This window comes from Poecilia mexicana, unplaced genomic scaffold (genome assembly GCF_051168715.1).
Source record: "Poecilia mexicana isolate PSO_F unplaced genomic scaffold, ASM5116871v1 scaffold_7, whole genome shotgun sequence".
NCBI lineage: Eukaryota > Metazoa > Chordata > Actinopteri > Cyprinodontiformes > Poeciliidae > Poecilia > Poecilia mexicana.
Window position 1 is genome coordinate 13,909,837 of NW_028263376.1, and position 16,490 is coordinate 13,926,326.

Genomic DNA, 16,490 nt, shown 5'->3' on the forward strand with positions numbered 1-16,490 from the left:
ATTAACAGAACAAAATGTTTATTTCTCCTTAAATTCAAAGAAAACATAAAATAAAATCACTCCATATGCTTCACACAAAACTGACAGTTTTTAGTGTCAAATAAAAGCAAAAACAAAGTTTACAAGTTTAATACGTTGCCCCCTAAAAATAGTTTTGTTACATGTAAAAGCTGACACTTGCACATTTTTACTTTAGCTTACAAAGTACATGAAAAACACGTTATCCAGACACAAAAGGAAGAAGTCAAAAAAATCATGTTGAACAGATGATTCACTGGATAAGAGGAATGATGTCAGAGTACATGTTTTACAACAACAACAAAAATCAACAGCGTTCCTCCTCTGGACATTTAAAAACTTGAGGTATTTCTAAGACGAAAGTGTCACACGAAGTCAATCCGGACTCTGAAAACCACTGGCAGATCCAGAACTCATTTTCACCAGTCATCAAGCGCTCGCACACATTTCCCAGGGAAATGCGTTCCAATGGATTCTGGAAAAATCTTTGTAAAATATAATTTGGTCCAAAAGCTAATTTGCAAAAAATACATCATGTGCAGCTAACGTTTAGACGAGGCATCATACAGACGAAGCATCTGCATTCATTTTGCCTCACCTGCTGTCAGGAAAGCTCAAAACCTCACTGTGTTAAGGCCAAGCTGATAAAATGTAGTGTGACTCTAGAGAGTATCGCCTAATTTTAACCTTGAATCAGAATAATAAAACACACATTTGCCACTTAAACGCACAAACCACCACACTATTCAATCAGAACCAGAATGGAGACCCGGCGGCCCAGAATCTGGACCAGTCTCCTCACAAAGGAGCTCCTCATTAGTTCAGAGGCTGAAACAGCTGGAAGACATGTTCACAGGCTTAGATATGATTGCTTAGTTTCCATCAATCTCTGACAACATGCTACAAATTTAGATAAAAAATGCAGCAGAATTAGTATTTGATCCTTCAAACTCCCCCACCCCCTTAAACAAAACAAAAAAAGGTCAGATTAATTGGCAAAATGTAAATATCTGCTGTGATAAAGCTTTTGGCACTAAGAACTACAAATACCTGCTTCTATGGATGAATGTTTACTAAAAACTGCTTTATTCTAAATGACAAATCTATTATTCATTTAAAGGTTTAGGGAATAATTCTGGGAAACGGCTTGTGTTTCCACAAACTAATGGTAAATGTTTAGCTTAGCATAAAGACTGGAAGCAGCAAACAGCTCAGCTCTGTCCATAATTAACCAGTTCTGAGTATCTGTGACTCTTGCAGGTTATTTTTGTTTTGGCGTCTGTTTTCGGTTAAAATATGGTGAGATTGGAGGTTTGAGACATTACTGGGAACAAAGACACTCTTGTGCTTCTGTTTTTAAGCTTCATGTTTGGCTCAGCTGTCAGAAGTCCTTCAAGATTCAACCACGGGCGATTGATTGTACTTCACACAATGTAGCGCTTCGTTTCGACTGAGCGGTTCGTCTGCTTTCGGTGTAAAAGCGAACTGAATCAAATCATTCCACGGTTCCATTAAGCTTCATTGAACAGGTTAGGATGGATCACAGAACATGTTACATTGCATTTGTTTTGCACAAAGTCATTTTAGATATCACAATTTTAGTCAGAATGAGCTGAATGAGAAGTGGAACCTTCTGCACAACCAACAAGAATGCAACAAGTGGCTTCTGGGTGATAAATAAACAACAAAACACTTGTCTTTTCCAGCAGCCATTGTACAGAGAATATAGCTGTAAAGCTAAATGTCCTGGAATTCCTGGAATGACATTGTTGCAATCTAAACCTTGATTGCAAGGTTTCCCTAATCCAAAAGGTTAGGCATTATTATATCAACAATATTGACATTTTTGGATATTATCACTGTACCGCTCAGTGGAAACGAAGTAAAAGAGAACATCCAACCAGACTCTCCAAACCAGAGCAGTTCCTTTTGGAAAAAACTAATTTAATATTTATTGTGCATTGACTATTTATCGTAACTTTATTTAGTTTAATGTTTGAAAACCAAAATGAAAAAAAAACAAACAAACAAAAAACTATTCAAACCCCCATCAGTTCATGATCAAAAGTGCTCCCATTTCCCACACACACTACTGTTCCCAACAGTGTTCAATACCTAAAGAAATATATATATATATATATCTTCAAAATAAATATATGCCTCATAATGCTACAAGTTTTGTCTTGTCACCTAATTTAAATATTGATCCATGTGTGCATACTAGTGATGATCTACAATTGAAGGCTGGAATGACTTCTGGCAGTTTCCGCAGGCGGAGGCTTACGCAAAAATCTTCGAGATGAAGTCCCGAAAGCGTTTGGCGTACTGCTCAGGATGGACCGTGGAGATTTCAGCCCCGGCCTGCGGCGGACATAAACGGCTCAGAATCAGAGCGAAGAGAAGAGCAACGCGAACGGTTCGTACACAAAAATTCAAGAACTTTTCAGGCATTTTCAAGGTAAATTTCCAGGACCACACTTAGGAGATAAACATAATCCAAATGAACCAAGAAGAAGACAATAATGCAATATAATTTATTACTGTTATTAATAATGTCATTTCATGCTGTTTTACATTCTCTAGCAGGAAAAATGTCAAATAAAACAAAATCTTATGTTTTGAAAAGTGTCTCCTACACACCTTATAGAACAAAACACAGACTTAATTTAAAAATCCCCAAATTTCAATAACCTTGAAAAAAAGATTGTGTTATATTTTGTATGTTAATCAATTATATATTATGGATTTAAGCATTTTCAGGGATTTCAAGGACCCGTATGAACAGGATGTGGAAGAGAACGACTGACTCACCCCGTGTTTGACCGTTTTTGCGGCGTGAGCGGCTTTCTTCTTGGTGTCGTATTGTGTGAGAACGTCGATCAGGCCCATGAAGTAGACCTCCCTCTGCGGGGCGCCTGAGGTTAAAACGCAGGAAGAGTCAGCTGGATGGAGGTTCACTTCTGATTTCAGGGCTCAAACGATCAATTATTGAAATAATCGCCTACTAACTTAGCAATCAATTAACCGTTAACTGGAGTAGGATCAAAACAAGGATATTTGCTGAAAGAACACACTCAGAGCAATAATTAAGTTAAAACTGTTCATTTATATATATATAATACCCAAAACTCTTCAAGTGGAATCAAGTTTTAGCTTCACCTAGTTTGCTTGCATCTTTTAATGTATTTCTAACATTGTTTAAAAACCTTCTTGTTGGTTAAAAGAAAATCTTCAGAATGAGTCAAATTTTTATCTGATTATTCGATTAATCATTAGACTAATCAATTATTAAGATAATCATTAAGTACAGACCTACAGGATTCAGATATTAGAGATGTAGATGCTGAACCTCAAGGAGAGTTAGGAAAAAGGAGCCAAAAACTGAGTTTATTGCAGAGCCACAACCAATTGATTGATCTATAGATTATTATAGCAGATTTTAAAAAATCATTAGTTCTGCATATATTTTATTAAAGTACTTCAGTCTTTTTTATACATTATAAATATATCAGAAGATGCAAATAAACAATTCAATAAGAAAAACATTTTATTGCCTAAAGTGCAATAACACAGCATTCCTTTAGTGAACTCCTGATAATTTATAGCAGAGGATGCATTTTCAGTTTAAAAAATATAACCAACATAAACATGTGAAAGGCTCATCAACGTCAGTACAGTGTAGCACTAATCTGTGAATTATTTTTTAGGATTAACTGATTAATATTTGGACAGTGAAAGGTGTTTAATAATTTTTTTTTTCTTTTTAAACAGAAATTGTACCAGGTGAAGCAAAAGCTATGCCACACAGTTCAGGGCAGAACATTTTTGAAAAACAAACAGATTTTTTGTTTTAAATTCAATATATTTTGGCTTTTTTTTAAAACTGTATACTTCACTAAATGATCAGTCGATTAGAATATTAGCTAACGATTATATCAATTAATCACGATGAATCGGATTAATCGTTTCAGACCTTGTTTATTGCATTAAAGACTCAACTAAAGCTTACTCCATCTAAACATGCAGTTAACATGCTAACTTTTTCACCTGGGCAGCTCCGGAGGGCGTAAACATCCACATAGGGGTCGAACTCGCCCGGCCCCAGAGGCTTGCAGGATGACATGTAACCAGCGATCCCTTCAGGAGACGTTCCGTAAGAACCTGCGGCGGGGCCCGGAGCCAGCCCGTTCTCCGACTCGGCTTCCTCCTCGTTGGACACCTCCCCGCTCTCCTCCTCCTCCCGCTCGGCTCGGCCGATGTCATGGATGCCCAGCAACAGGCTGTAGTCCATGATCTTCAGCTTCACCAGGAACTGGAGGAGAGGAAATAAAACGGTTTGCTCAGAGGATTTAAAATAAAACATGAAGGAAGGGAAATGAAGGCAGTTTTGGTATTGGGCATCAATAATCGAGAGAGTCACTGAGACAGAAAGCTAATGTAATTTCTAAACTTAAATACAAGATTAGGGCTGAAACGATTCCTCGAATGATTCGAGCACCTCGATTACTAAAATTCCTCGAGGAAAATTTACCTGCCTCGAAGCTTCGTTAATTTATGTTTTATTAGTTAGCGCACCGTGTTCTGGCCGGGACTTCATTTGCGTTGCGCGGAGCTCTCACTTCCGCCTCTGAGTTGTTGACAAAAGCTAAGTCTCAGCGGCATAAAGTCCAATCTTCAAGATTGGCCCGTGGGGATTTTATTGATTGATGATAATGCCCGACTTTTTATCGTTTTTGGGGAACCAATAAGCATCCTTAAAATGACTGGGGGAATGCCTGGAGTACGGCAGCATTTCTCCTCCGGGGCTGCTGGTTGAAAGCGAACGGCGGGAAGAGCGCTGAGGTGAGCGGATAGCCTGAACAGGGCGGGCGGCTGAGTAGCTGATGCTTACCGTGTAAATGTAGCTTTACCGACGAACCGCACAATAAATTTCATATCCCGGTCTGAAGAAACGGGTGGCGGAGCACATCGTACATGGCTGGTAGATGAGTTTCTGAGTGTGACCAGTGCAGGTGTCGTAAATATCCCGTATTGCTTCCCCCCGTGTTCGTCCCCCGGTCTAACGGTTCGTCAGTCCGCTGGTCTATTTCCTCCCCTCCACCCCATGTTCGTTCATTCGCCCTCTCCTCCCACTCCAGGCGGCATTTCCCGTATTTTCAAACCCAAAGCGTGACAGGTTAGGTGGCAAGGTGAGTTTAATTAATCTATTAAACTCACTGAAGATGAATACATAAACTAAAAGCTGGATTGTAGACATTTTTTATAAGCATATTTGTGAGTCTGCCTCTTTGTTATTAAATTCAATATAATTTCAGATTTTTCTATAACTTTTCTTCTGGTTAACTTAGAAAGTGAGCTATTTTTGTTACAGGTTAGTTTTCTAAACTACAAAAAAGCAACTGTTAGGGATGCTCAAATATGAAAAATTGGACTGATATTGATATCTGATAGTAACATCGGTATTATGCCAGATTTACCAATATTTCATTTTACTTTTTTTTTTTATCCGATTACTCGATTAATCGTAAGAATAATCGATAGATTACTCGATTACTAAAATATTCGTTTACAACAGCCCTATACAAGATACAAATAAAGTGAAGCCAACAGTTTTCAGAAACGGTAAAATTTTACCAACAAACCACAGAAATATATCAACATCCACATTAAAATCTTAATATTTATAAACCGACTGCAAGTCTTGATTGAAATTCATAAACCTGCTCTTACTTTTATACATTATTTTAATAATCTCATCTATAGAACATTAAGGTCATCAGTGGTTTGTCTATGGCATTTTATTTTGTTTGATAAGTCCATAAATTAAATTTAGGGTTCCATGTTTTAATTTAATTAAGAGATTTTTGTGTGAACTTGTTTTGTTCCTCATTTTTTTGCCAAAAACTGTCTCAGTGCTGCCATCTGTAGGTCAGACAGTGGAAAAGCAGTTGGATTCTCCAATTGTGTAAAACATTTCATCACAAATACAGAACCATGTCACTCAGACACACCTCTTAAAATTAAGATTATTTACCATTTAAATCAAATCTTCTGTATTATTCCAAATACCAAATGACAGTTTTATGTTTTTTTATTTGTCATATCATTAAGAGCATTTCTGGTATGATAGGATTATGATTTCTGTAGTAGTTTTATTCTAGTTCCTCAATATATACCATGTTATCAGTTATGTTTTGTTGTTTGTTTTACTTGATAAGGCTGTTTTCTGTGACATTTTCTGCATAATTAAATTTCTCTGTAAATAAAATTTGACTGATTCAGTAGTTTAGTAACATCTAAATTTCTCAGTTTAGCAGATATAGAGTTTCAGATCTGACATCTTGATCCTGTAAAGCGGCGGTGCAGCTTCGGTTTTCCTCCTTCTGCTGTAAAGTGGAGATAATTATCAGCTTTTAAACGCTCACCTCTACATCTTTGTTGAGTTTCTCCATGAACTTCTCCTTCTCCTCGTCTGTAACGTATACCTTCTGCATGTTGTTCCTGAAGTCCATGTCCTTAAAGGTTGGAAGCTCTTTTTCCTTCGCATCAAACACCACAGTTCAGACATTTTATACATAACTTTAGAATGAATTGATGCTAAAAAGATATGCTTACCCTTTCTTTGTCACTTGCTTCACGATCAACCAGAGAGCCCTGTAAACAGCAGACAGTTTGACTATTTCTGTTATGAAAATGACATTTTAGCCATTTATTTTTTAAGTTCTTTAGTCAATGACATGCAAGACCTTTAGGCAGAGTATTTGAGACAGCTGAATGTCTTTTTATTATTTGTTTAAACCCTTTGTTAAATCAACAGAAAACTTTCCGACTTCCTCTTTACTTTAAGAACCGGTACGGTTTGAGCCAACGCCCGGGGGTTCCTCCTTACCTTCAGGTCGTACTTCCTGTGCACCACCAGCCTGTGGCTGAACATGTTCCTCATGACGATGAGGTACGCCTCCTCGCTGTCGACGCTCACTCGGTACATTCCCAGGAACTGGGGCAGCAGCGTGCTGCCGTGGCACTTCACGATGTGCTAAAGGCAGAAAAAGCAGGCATTTTAAACCAGTGTACATGTAGATTTATGTCACTTTACCTGAATCAGCTCTCATTACACACACAGAAGAAAAAGGATTTAAAAATGGAGGCAAAGTCGGGAAGATCTTGAGCATAAAATGTTATTCTAACTGAATTGGCAAAAGCAGAACAAAATAAAGGCTGGTTAGGATTATACTAATCACTTTGCAGAATTTTTCCAATTTACGAGTTTACATACAAAGCACTTCCTTTTTATTTGATAGAAAATAATATTTTATAAATTCCTTCGAAAAGCATCTCAATACAGTTTGCTAGAATTCTGTTCTATTCCTCCTGATTGATTTTTGTAGCTCCAGCCACCTTGTGTCTTTATTGTTTATTTGCATGGTAAGTATAAACAATAACGTTTATAGTCTTAGCTTATTTGCAGTGCAAGTCCCCAGAAGGGCATTTATGAGTATAAATCAAGTAATTGTTGTTGCATCAATGTTTCCCTATGATATTTTTTGTCTATTTGTTGAAGTGCACCTAAGGGTCTCTAAAATTGCAGCATTTGCTACATTTTCAGCTGATGCGGTTCTCTTTCACACTGCTCTGTCAAACACACCAAACCCTTTGGAAAACTTGTTCCCACCCCTGCCTGTGGGGGCGCTGCACCAAGAACCACCAAAGGAAACAACACAAAAACATTTGAAGACGACACTGAGGGCAATTTCCTTCTACAAAAATGGAGTGGTGTCAGATTTTAGCAGTTGTAAAATTTCTCTTTCGTCTTTAGTAAAAACTGAGTCACTTCTCCCATTAGCGCTACTCCTGTGTTTGTTTTGTTTATATTTACCCAGAATGCCCTGTGCTGCAGTCTACTTCCTGCTTTTGCAGCGGTCTCCTGTCTGCTTGGCGTTCACATGTACATTCAAACCGCATCAGAGTTCACTTCAGCCGAACCCAGACTGAGGTTTCTAGGGAACCAGAGTTAAATTTTTTGGTTCGATTGCACGTTCACACCTCCTCAAAACAAACCAGACTTTCTAGGCAAATGAACTGGAGTTTCATTAAAGTCGACTAAACAGGGCTGGTATGAACGCACCCTAAAAGTTGTAGCAATAGATTCATACAAATCAGAGGGTACAACAAAAATGAAAACAATAAAACAGTCCATAATTGGTTTGACTGTGGGAGAAAATGGTAGTTTGGATGATGCACTAGGGAGGTTCAGTAGTTCCACACACAACAATGAGATCTGCACATCGTTTCCGTTTCCCCAAGGAAGTTTGTTGTGAATGCCAACATCCTCATTCTACAACAAAACAAACAAGATTCAACTGTTTCCACTTCGTAGCCTGACTTAAAAGATCTGCAGGTCTCAAAATCTGCAACAAACACAGAGCAAAGAGGGAAACCTTGCTCATTTCCCTCTGACTTAAAAATAGATGAACATTTAAATATGTTCAAAATACCAACAATCACACACAAGAGTATTTGTTGCTGGTCTTGTGACACAAAGCCACAACATTCAGCCTGCAGACGAGATTCAAATCCAACTTTAAAAGTCTGACAATATCTAACATCTAGACATCTACGTTTTCACAGCAATAATATGCTGCAGCGTTTATAAATGATTCTATTTAGGCTGAGTAGACATGCAACAAATGTATAGGAAGAGCGAAAAAAGAGGAAAATGTAATTTAAAGCAACTATGAGTTCACAACACTGCACTCTAAAAAGCATGTGTGCCGATTTTGTGGAATGGTTTATAAATTCAAAAATTAAGCCAAGTAAAAATATTGCACAATTCAAGAAAAAAAACTACATAACTAAATAAAAAATGTATAAAAATGAACGAGATAAAATGACAAACGTTATTTTAGCTGTTAATTTATGTTAGTCTGTAAAGATATTTTATCTGACAAAAAAAAAGCAAACAAAAAAAAAAGAAACGGACAAGAAATAAAGAAAAAAAAAAGAAGCCAGTTGACAATAATTAAACTCTTTCCACAACAAAGAAAGAAAACAAACAAAGAGACAAAGAAAGGCACACAGATAAGAAAAAGAAATTCTGAGCAAAATATATGCATGGCTGCAGCTACGCTCTGATTTCTGAGCCTTTGGAGGATTTTCTATTAAATTACTTTTTGCTTTTCTTTAAAAGGCGCATCAGCACACACTTACTAGGTTACAAACTTCTGCAATCACTCAGAGCAATAAAAACAGCATTCCTGACTGCTTACTCATGCTCAAACACATAAACGAAGACTCCTAATTAAGCGGAGGAGGCGGATTTTGCACGTTTACCCTCAGCAGACATTTTTAACAACCAATTCTAAATCTGATTTGTAGGTTGAACCACAGCTGGTCCCACATCTGCTCAACAGGCCTCAGTGATTCTCACTGGAACAAACCTCCTGCAGCAGGCATTCACACTCCCAGGGAGAGGCAACACATGACAGATGTGGCGTCTGCAGTCCTGGGACGGTGTGAAGTGTTCAGAGTAACTGCAATCAACCTGCGTGGTTTTTATGATTGGCCTAGAATTGCTTGTAAAAACAAGGAGAACCTATGCAAGTTATTTTTTATAAAGGAAACGAAAGATGCCTTGGGTTCTCTAACTGCTGAGGTCAAAGGTTAACAGCAAAAGAGGTCAGATTGCCAAACTATGTAGTTTCACTAATTTCAATGTCATGAGATGTTTCTACAACTCGTCAGGTGTTTTATTGGCGTTTAAAGCATCGGGGCTGGGAAACTTTATAATCTACATTCCCCCTGGGCCAGAGCTCAGCTAACACACTGTAAAACCTAATTAAAAAAAAAACAAATATGCAAACTTGCTGCCTGAGAATTTTTTTATTTTAATTAATCAATTTAATTTTTTTGTTAAATTTATTGATTGATCACATTGGCTTGTTCAATTTTAGTCAGCATTTTTAAGTGGAATATACATCCAGATTTTTTTCTGCAGTGCATTTATAAAATACTCAAATGAAAATGCAGAAAAGCTGAGATATCAAAGGTGATGCAACTTGACATGCCATCATTGGCTGACGTCTTCAAAGCAGCCAATCCAGAGGAGGAATAAATTTCCCCTGCTGCTGATTGGCTGAACCTCCAGACTGAAGATGATACCTTCTGCTTTAGTGCTAAAATGGCTTCCACTGTGCGTATTGAGGTATATCTGGTTTTTTAACTGAAACCGTCACTGGTTGCCATGGTTACCTGCATCCATCTTGCTGACTGTATGAGCTGTAAATAATTTTATTAGTCGAATTGTAAATAGTTTAAATAGTGACCATCAGTACAGTAGGTACTGATGTAGCTGTAACTGATAATCTCTCTACAGATAAACCAATCACTCCTGGTTATTAGTCACCATGACAACCAGCTATTCACATTGGGTATAGCATCATGAATGTAGCGGCTGCTTAACGGATGACCTAGCCAAGCTGCAACCAAGCTAAGCATATTGTTTTGTTTGTTTGATAAATCATTTCATTCCTTCAGTGTATGCAAATTAATGTAAAAGAAATTAATATATATCTTAGAAGAAAATGAAATTAAAAAAATTGATTCAGAACAGCAATAATGGAAATATGCATTTTAATTTCAATTAGAGGTGTCAGTTTATGGAACAATCTAAACCTCTTTCTGCATTTTAATATGTTTTTTGTTTATTTGTATTTATCTGGAACATTTTTCTGAGCTGAAAACTTAATATTTTTTGTATATTGCAAGTATATACTTCCTTCTGCTCCTTCCCATTCATGGTTTCTTTTAGTGGTTGCATTAACTATTCATATTTATTATTGAGCGAATGAAATAAAAAATAAAATGAAAAAATGAAAATGCACCTGACAGAAGGTAGGAGGTATTTAAGTGCTTCAGTTACCTGGTGATACTCTGACAGAATGTTGTGCATATCTGCAACGTCTTCACTGGAGATCTGCTTGATGACAAGAGTTCGGTCGTAGGAGTTGAGGAGGAGACTCTCTCCCTGATCGTCTGCACTTCTCACCGGAGGGCTGCGGGTTAAAGACACCTGAGGAGAAAACAACAAACAGCACAAAGTCAGAAAACGAGGACATTTCATGTATCGTATGGGAAATAATTTAAACATTCTCACCTGATAGTCCAGATCCTCGATACCAAAACGTTCCCTTAGATTTCGGAAGACCTGAGGACAGTATTCTTTGAACTTAAAATGTCCGGGAAGGTTTTCTCTGATGAAAGGAGAGGAGGTGAAAATGTTATAACATTAATCCGCCTGATGGTCCTTACAAAAAGTATAAGAGTGAGTGTCTCACTTGTTGAAGAGGTGGTTGTTGACTTTGACCTTAGTGTTGGCTTTGAAGTCATCAGGCAGGAGCATGACGGGAACAGGAACCTGGCTGAGATCATTGATCTACACAAAGAACAGACATGTATACAAATTAAAGGTTTGGGGTGGGATGTTGGATGACAGTGTTTTACTGGTGAAATATATATTGAAGAGGTAATTTAGCAATTTAAAACACTGTGTTGGAACAAGGACAAATGTAAACCCTGCAGGAAACCAACCCTTAAGGACCGGAGTTGGAAAATTAGGTTATTCTGATATTTTCTAGCTCAGGCTTGCTCTAAGGCTCTTTGGACCTTTCACAGTGGCTCTTGATATTTGGCTAAAAATGTGCAGAACCAACAAATCATCTGAAATATAGATAGACATTTTAATGCAGATTTTAGCAGCTTCTTTTTTAAAATCCAGTATTGAATTTCCATGAAAAAATTACAAGTATCAGCATTTTTTCTTCTTATTATGATGGTAACTAGGTGATTTTTTATTTACATCATTTTCAACAAACATCTTACTGAAGAAAATGAATCAATGTTATTTTTGTAAATGTTTTTTTTAAATGGGAATAAAATGCTTGTTCAGAAATTTTCTATAGTAGATATTCATTTTGAAAAAAGTTTCCTTTGTAACATTTCCTTTTATAAACAAATCATGTTTTTCTATTTCTCCCTGAAATATTAGTTGAACTCCAGTTTTTTAACTATTTTTTACTACTTTGTCTTTTCTGTTTATTCCCAATAATTAAAATGTTGCCACAAGCACACTGCTGTTAAATATTGCAATATTGTTAAATAGCTTGAATAAGCTATTCAAGTTAACATTTTTATACTGGAACCACAGCATAAAACAGGTGGAAGATAAATTTCTGTGATAAACTAAATAATTCACATAGGAGCATCTTTAAAAAAAACTGTTCTGTTTAAATCTGATTAAAATGTTTTACTCCCAAAAGAACTGCATGATCACAAAATGGAAGTACAGGTGCTGGTCATAAAATTAGAATATTGTGATAAAGTTCATTATTTTCCATAATGTCATGATAAAAATTAAATTGTCATATATTTTAGATTCATTGCACACCAACTGAAATATTTCAGGTCTTTTATTGTTTTAATTTTGATGATTTTGGCAAACAGCTCATGAAAACCCAAAATCCCTGTCTCAAAAAATTAGAATATTATGAAAAGGTTCTCTGAACGAGCAATAAAAATAATCATCTGAATCAACAAAGTAACTCTAAACACCTGAAAAAGATTCCTGAGGCCTTTAAAAACTCCCAGCCTGGTTCATTACTCAAAACCGCAATCATGGGTCAGATTGCTGACCTGACTGCTGTCCAGAAGGCCATCACTGACATCCTCAAGCAAGAGGGTGAGAAACAGAAAGAAATTTCTGAACGAATCGGCTGTTTGCAGAGTGTTATATCAAGGCACCTCAGTGGGAAGTCAGTAGGAAGGAAAAAGTGTGGCAGAAAACGCTGCACAACGAGAAGAGGTGACCGGACCTTGAGGAAGATTGTGGAGAAGGGCCGATTCCAGACCAAATTAAATTTTCATCTCCATAAAACTTTTCAGCAGATGGAAGCATGAAGTGCTCCAAAATCTTCTGATAGCTGCTGCATTGATCCTGCCCTTGGTAAAACCCAGTGGACCAACACCAGCAGCTGACATGGCACCCAGACCATCACTGACTGTGGGTACTTGACACTGGACTTCTGGCATTTTGGCATTTCCTTCTCCCCAGTCTTCCTCCAGAGTCTGGCACTTTGATTTCCAAATGACATGCAAAGTTTGCTTTCATCCGAAAAAAGTACTTTGGACCACTGAACAACAGTGGTCCAAAGTGCTGCTTCTCTGTAGCCCAGGTCAGGCGCTTCTGCCGCTGTTTCTGGTTCAAAAGTGGCTTGACCTTTGACCTGGGGAATGCGGCACCTGTAGCCCATTTCCTGCACACGCCTGTGCACAGTGGCTCTGGATGTTTCTACTCCAGACTCAGTCCGCTGCTTCCCCCAAGGTCTGGAATCGGCCCTTCTCCACAATCTTCCTCAGGGTCCGGTCACCTCTTCTCGTTGTGTAGCGTTTTCTGCCACACTTTTTCCTTCCTACTGACTTCCCACTGAGGTGCCTTGATATAACACTCTGCAAACAGCTGATTCGTTCAGAAATTTCTTTCCGTTTCTCACCCTCTTGCTTGAGGATGTCAGTGATGGCCTTCTGGACAACAGTCAGGTCAGCAATCTGACCCATGATTGCGGTTTTGAGTAATGAACCAGGCTGGGAGTTTTTAAAGGCCTCAGGAATCTTTTTCAGGTGTTTAGAGTCACTTTGTTGATTCAGATGATTATTTTTATTGATCGTTCAGAGAACCTTTTCATGATATTCTAATTTTTTGAGACAGGGATTTTGGGTTTTCAAGAGCTGTTTGCCAAAATCATCAAAATTAAAACAATAAAAGACCTGAAATATTTCAGTTGGTGTGCAATGAATCTAAAATATATGACAATTTAATTTTTATCATGACATTATGGAAAATAATGAACTTTATCACAATATTCTAATTTTATGACCAGCACCTGTAGGTCAGGACTAAATGGTAACACCTGGGTGCAACATGAACATTTCCTAAACCCATAATTAGACTTTAACATCTGCCACTTCTGTTTTTTACTTACTTTTTAAATGTTTTTATAAATTTGCATTTTTCAAAAGTTGTCATTTCTCTCCTCAAGTGTTAAAATATTCTAGAGATATTGATGAAATTACACTGAAAAAAAATCACAAACATATATGCTACAGTAATAGTAATATTTACTGGCAACCCTGTGAAAATGTGTAAAAAAATATCCTGCTGCATCTTGCATTAAATTTTCTAAAACAAAATCCAAGTTTAATGAAAATAAATGTGGAACAATCCCTTCAATTTAACCTTGTAGTGACTAAGCTAGACAAGGACTAGAGCTGCACAAAATCATCCAAATATGTTATTACAAAAGCATTTTGATGCCAATTTCACAGTTTTCTTTTGTTTCTATAATCATAAACTCCCTACCACTCTCTGTGAGCTTTAGAATCACTGCTACTAAAAATATAGCCTCCCATAAGTACTTATTTTATGGATATATTGTCCTACAAGTTTAATAAGAATCCTTATTGATATCCCAACCACTTTGTGAAGAGGATAATCAGTGAGAACTGCAGCTAATAGCAGCATCTTAGGCTCCAAAAACCCCACAAAAACTGTTAGAATTAGCTAAACTCTGAGACTTTATCCCAGAGTTTAGCATGATTGAGCTGAAGAGGATAAGACAAGAGCAGGAGTGTCCAACTCCAGTCCTTAGGGGCCAGTGTCCTACATGCTTTACATGTGTCCCTGTTCCTACACAGCTGATTCAAATGGTGACATTACCTCCTCAACATTTTTCATTTCATTTCTGGAGAATGTTTTAATTTAAGTTTGCTGATCCAGGGAAACATCTGAAACATGCAGGTCGACCTTTGACATTGGATCTGTGCTCCAACCTAGTGCAATGTTGCTGTTGTACTGGCAACAATAAATTTTAACAGAAAGAAACAAAACAAAAAAAGTGCTTCAGTAGTAGCAATCACTTTTCCATGTAACTTAAAAAGAATTCCTTTCACCAAGTATTGTTACAACAGAAAATAAAAGGCAAAGTGGGGAAAAATGAGTTTTTAGTTACATTTTATATGATATTAACAATAACACTGTAGTATCAGGTTTTTCCAACACAGTACAGCCCTACAGTAGAGCTTCAAAGTCTAAAAACATAAAAGCTCTGTCCATAAAGTAAAAAACACAATGATCAACCTCATGAATAAACAACTTTGTTTTAGTAGGGGAAGTGTTGAGATCAGGAGCAGTGACCCTTAAAAAGCTGTAAAATTAAATATTTTTTAGGAGTTTGACTATTTATTGCGTCACAGACAAGTTAGTTATATACATTTACAATTAATAGTTTTGTAATAATATAAATGGTAAATAAAGAAATAGTTAAAATGTTGACATCTTTTTCAAACTGCCAAGCGAGAAATCTGATGATAAATGTGAAATTATTAAGCCTACTCCTAATATACATATTTTAACAAAAATAAAAGAAGGAATTTATGGTATTTAAACTGTAACTTAATGCTAAGTTCAAAATAAACACAGTCTAAGTCCCATAAGCGCCTGTGTAAACTAAAATAACAACCCACAGATCAGATCACTCCCTTTGTGTCATAAAGACATGTTAGTTATTAATTCATTTAAAGATGACCAAGTTTCCAATCTGTCATGTCACAGATTCTGCTGTCATCTCTCCAAAACGTTATGAAAGAGTGAGGTTGTCTCTGATGCTAACACCGAAGCTACACCGAGTTAGCACATTCCAACTGAGGTGATTAGCATGTAGTGAAACGTTAGCTTCCACCGACTCACCGAGTGATTCACGCCCCAGATGAACACGCTCACGATGGGCTCGCTGGCTCGAAATACTTTCACCTTCTGCTGAACAAAGTGCTTCTTCTTCGTCTTCGTCTTGGGCGCCAGGACCACCATCGGACTGGACGTAACAGTCCCCGAGTTACCGAGGGCAGCCATGGCCGCGGACCGTGTTCTGTCGTCCCCTGCCGAGAGAGAGAGAGCTCCGAGCGGGCGGTGACGCGTCTTCTCCTTCCTGATGATGGTTTAACGGCTCCTTCACGCGCCGCTGACTGTAACAACCAAAGTTCAAGCGCCTAAGCTCTGACCGCTCTAACAGACACTGCTTCTTCCAGGGTTCAGTTTAACGTTTAAACCATCGACATGAATCAGTACTCAGTCTCCCATAACCACAACAGAAGTGTTTTCTTAACCTCACTGACAGTTCACAGTCCACCACTGCCACCTCGAGCTCAACCGCGTTATTTTCAGTTGACCAAGTGGTGACTGTATAATTGACAACTGTCAAGGACCAATCAAAATCCATCTTTTGTAGTCAGGTGACCCAAATGTGGGCGGGGACTTACATATTATTGTGTGTTTGTTTTTTGACTATTCCACGGAAATTTATGGAATCCATTGCTGCCACTTGAAGTCATGACTATACAAAACCAGAATTTTGAGATCTTATCAT

General features: G+C 37.5%; 1 protein-coding gene across 1 annotated transcript; it reads right to left on the reverse strand.

Annotated features, from left to right (window-relative positions):
• Nucleotide 1: 1 nt before the first annotated feature.
• pip4k2ca (phosphatidylinositol-5-phosphate 4-kinase, type II, gamma a) lies at nt 2-16,286 on the reverse strand. Its single transcript, XM_014991916.2, has 10 exons — nt 15,815-16,286; nt 11,352-11,449; nt 11,171-11,267; nt 10,937-11,086; nt 6,908-7,054; nt 6,634-6,672; nt 6,444-6,557; nt 4,066-4,330; nt 2,830-2,933; nt 2-2,379 (listed from the first exon to the last, which is right to left on the reverse strand). Exons 1-10 carry the CDS (start codon nt 15,974-15,976, stop codon nt 2,299-2,301), a joined length of 1,257 nt encoding a protein of 418 aa, XP_014847402.1. The 5' UTR covers nt 15,977-16,286; the 3' UTR covers nt 2-2,298.
• Nucleotides 16,287-16,490: the final 204 nt, after the last annotated feature.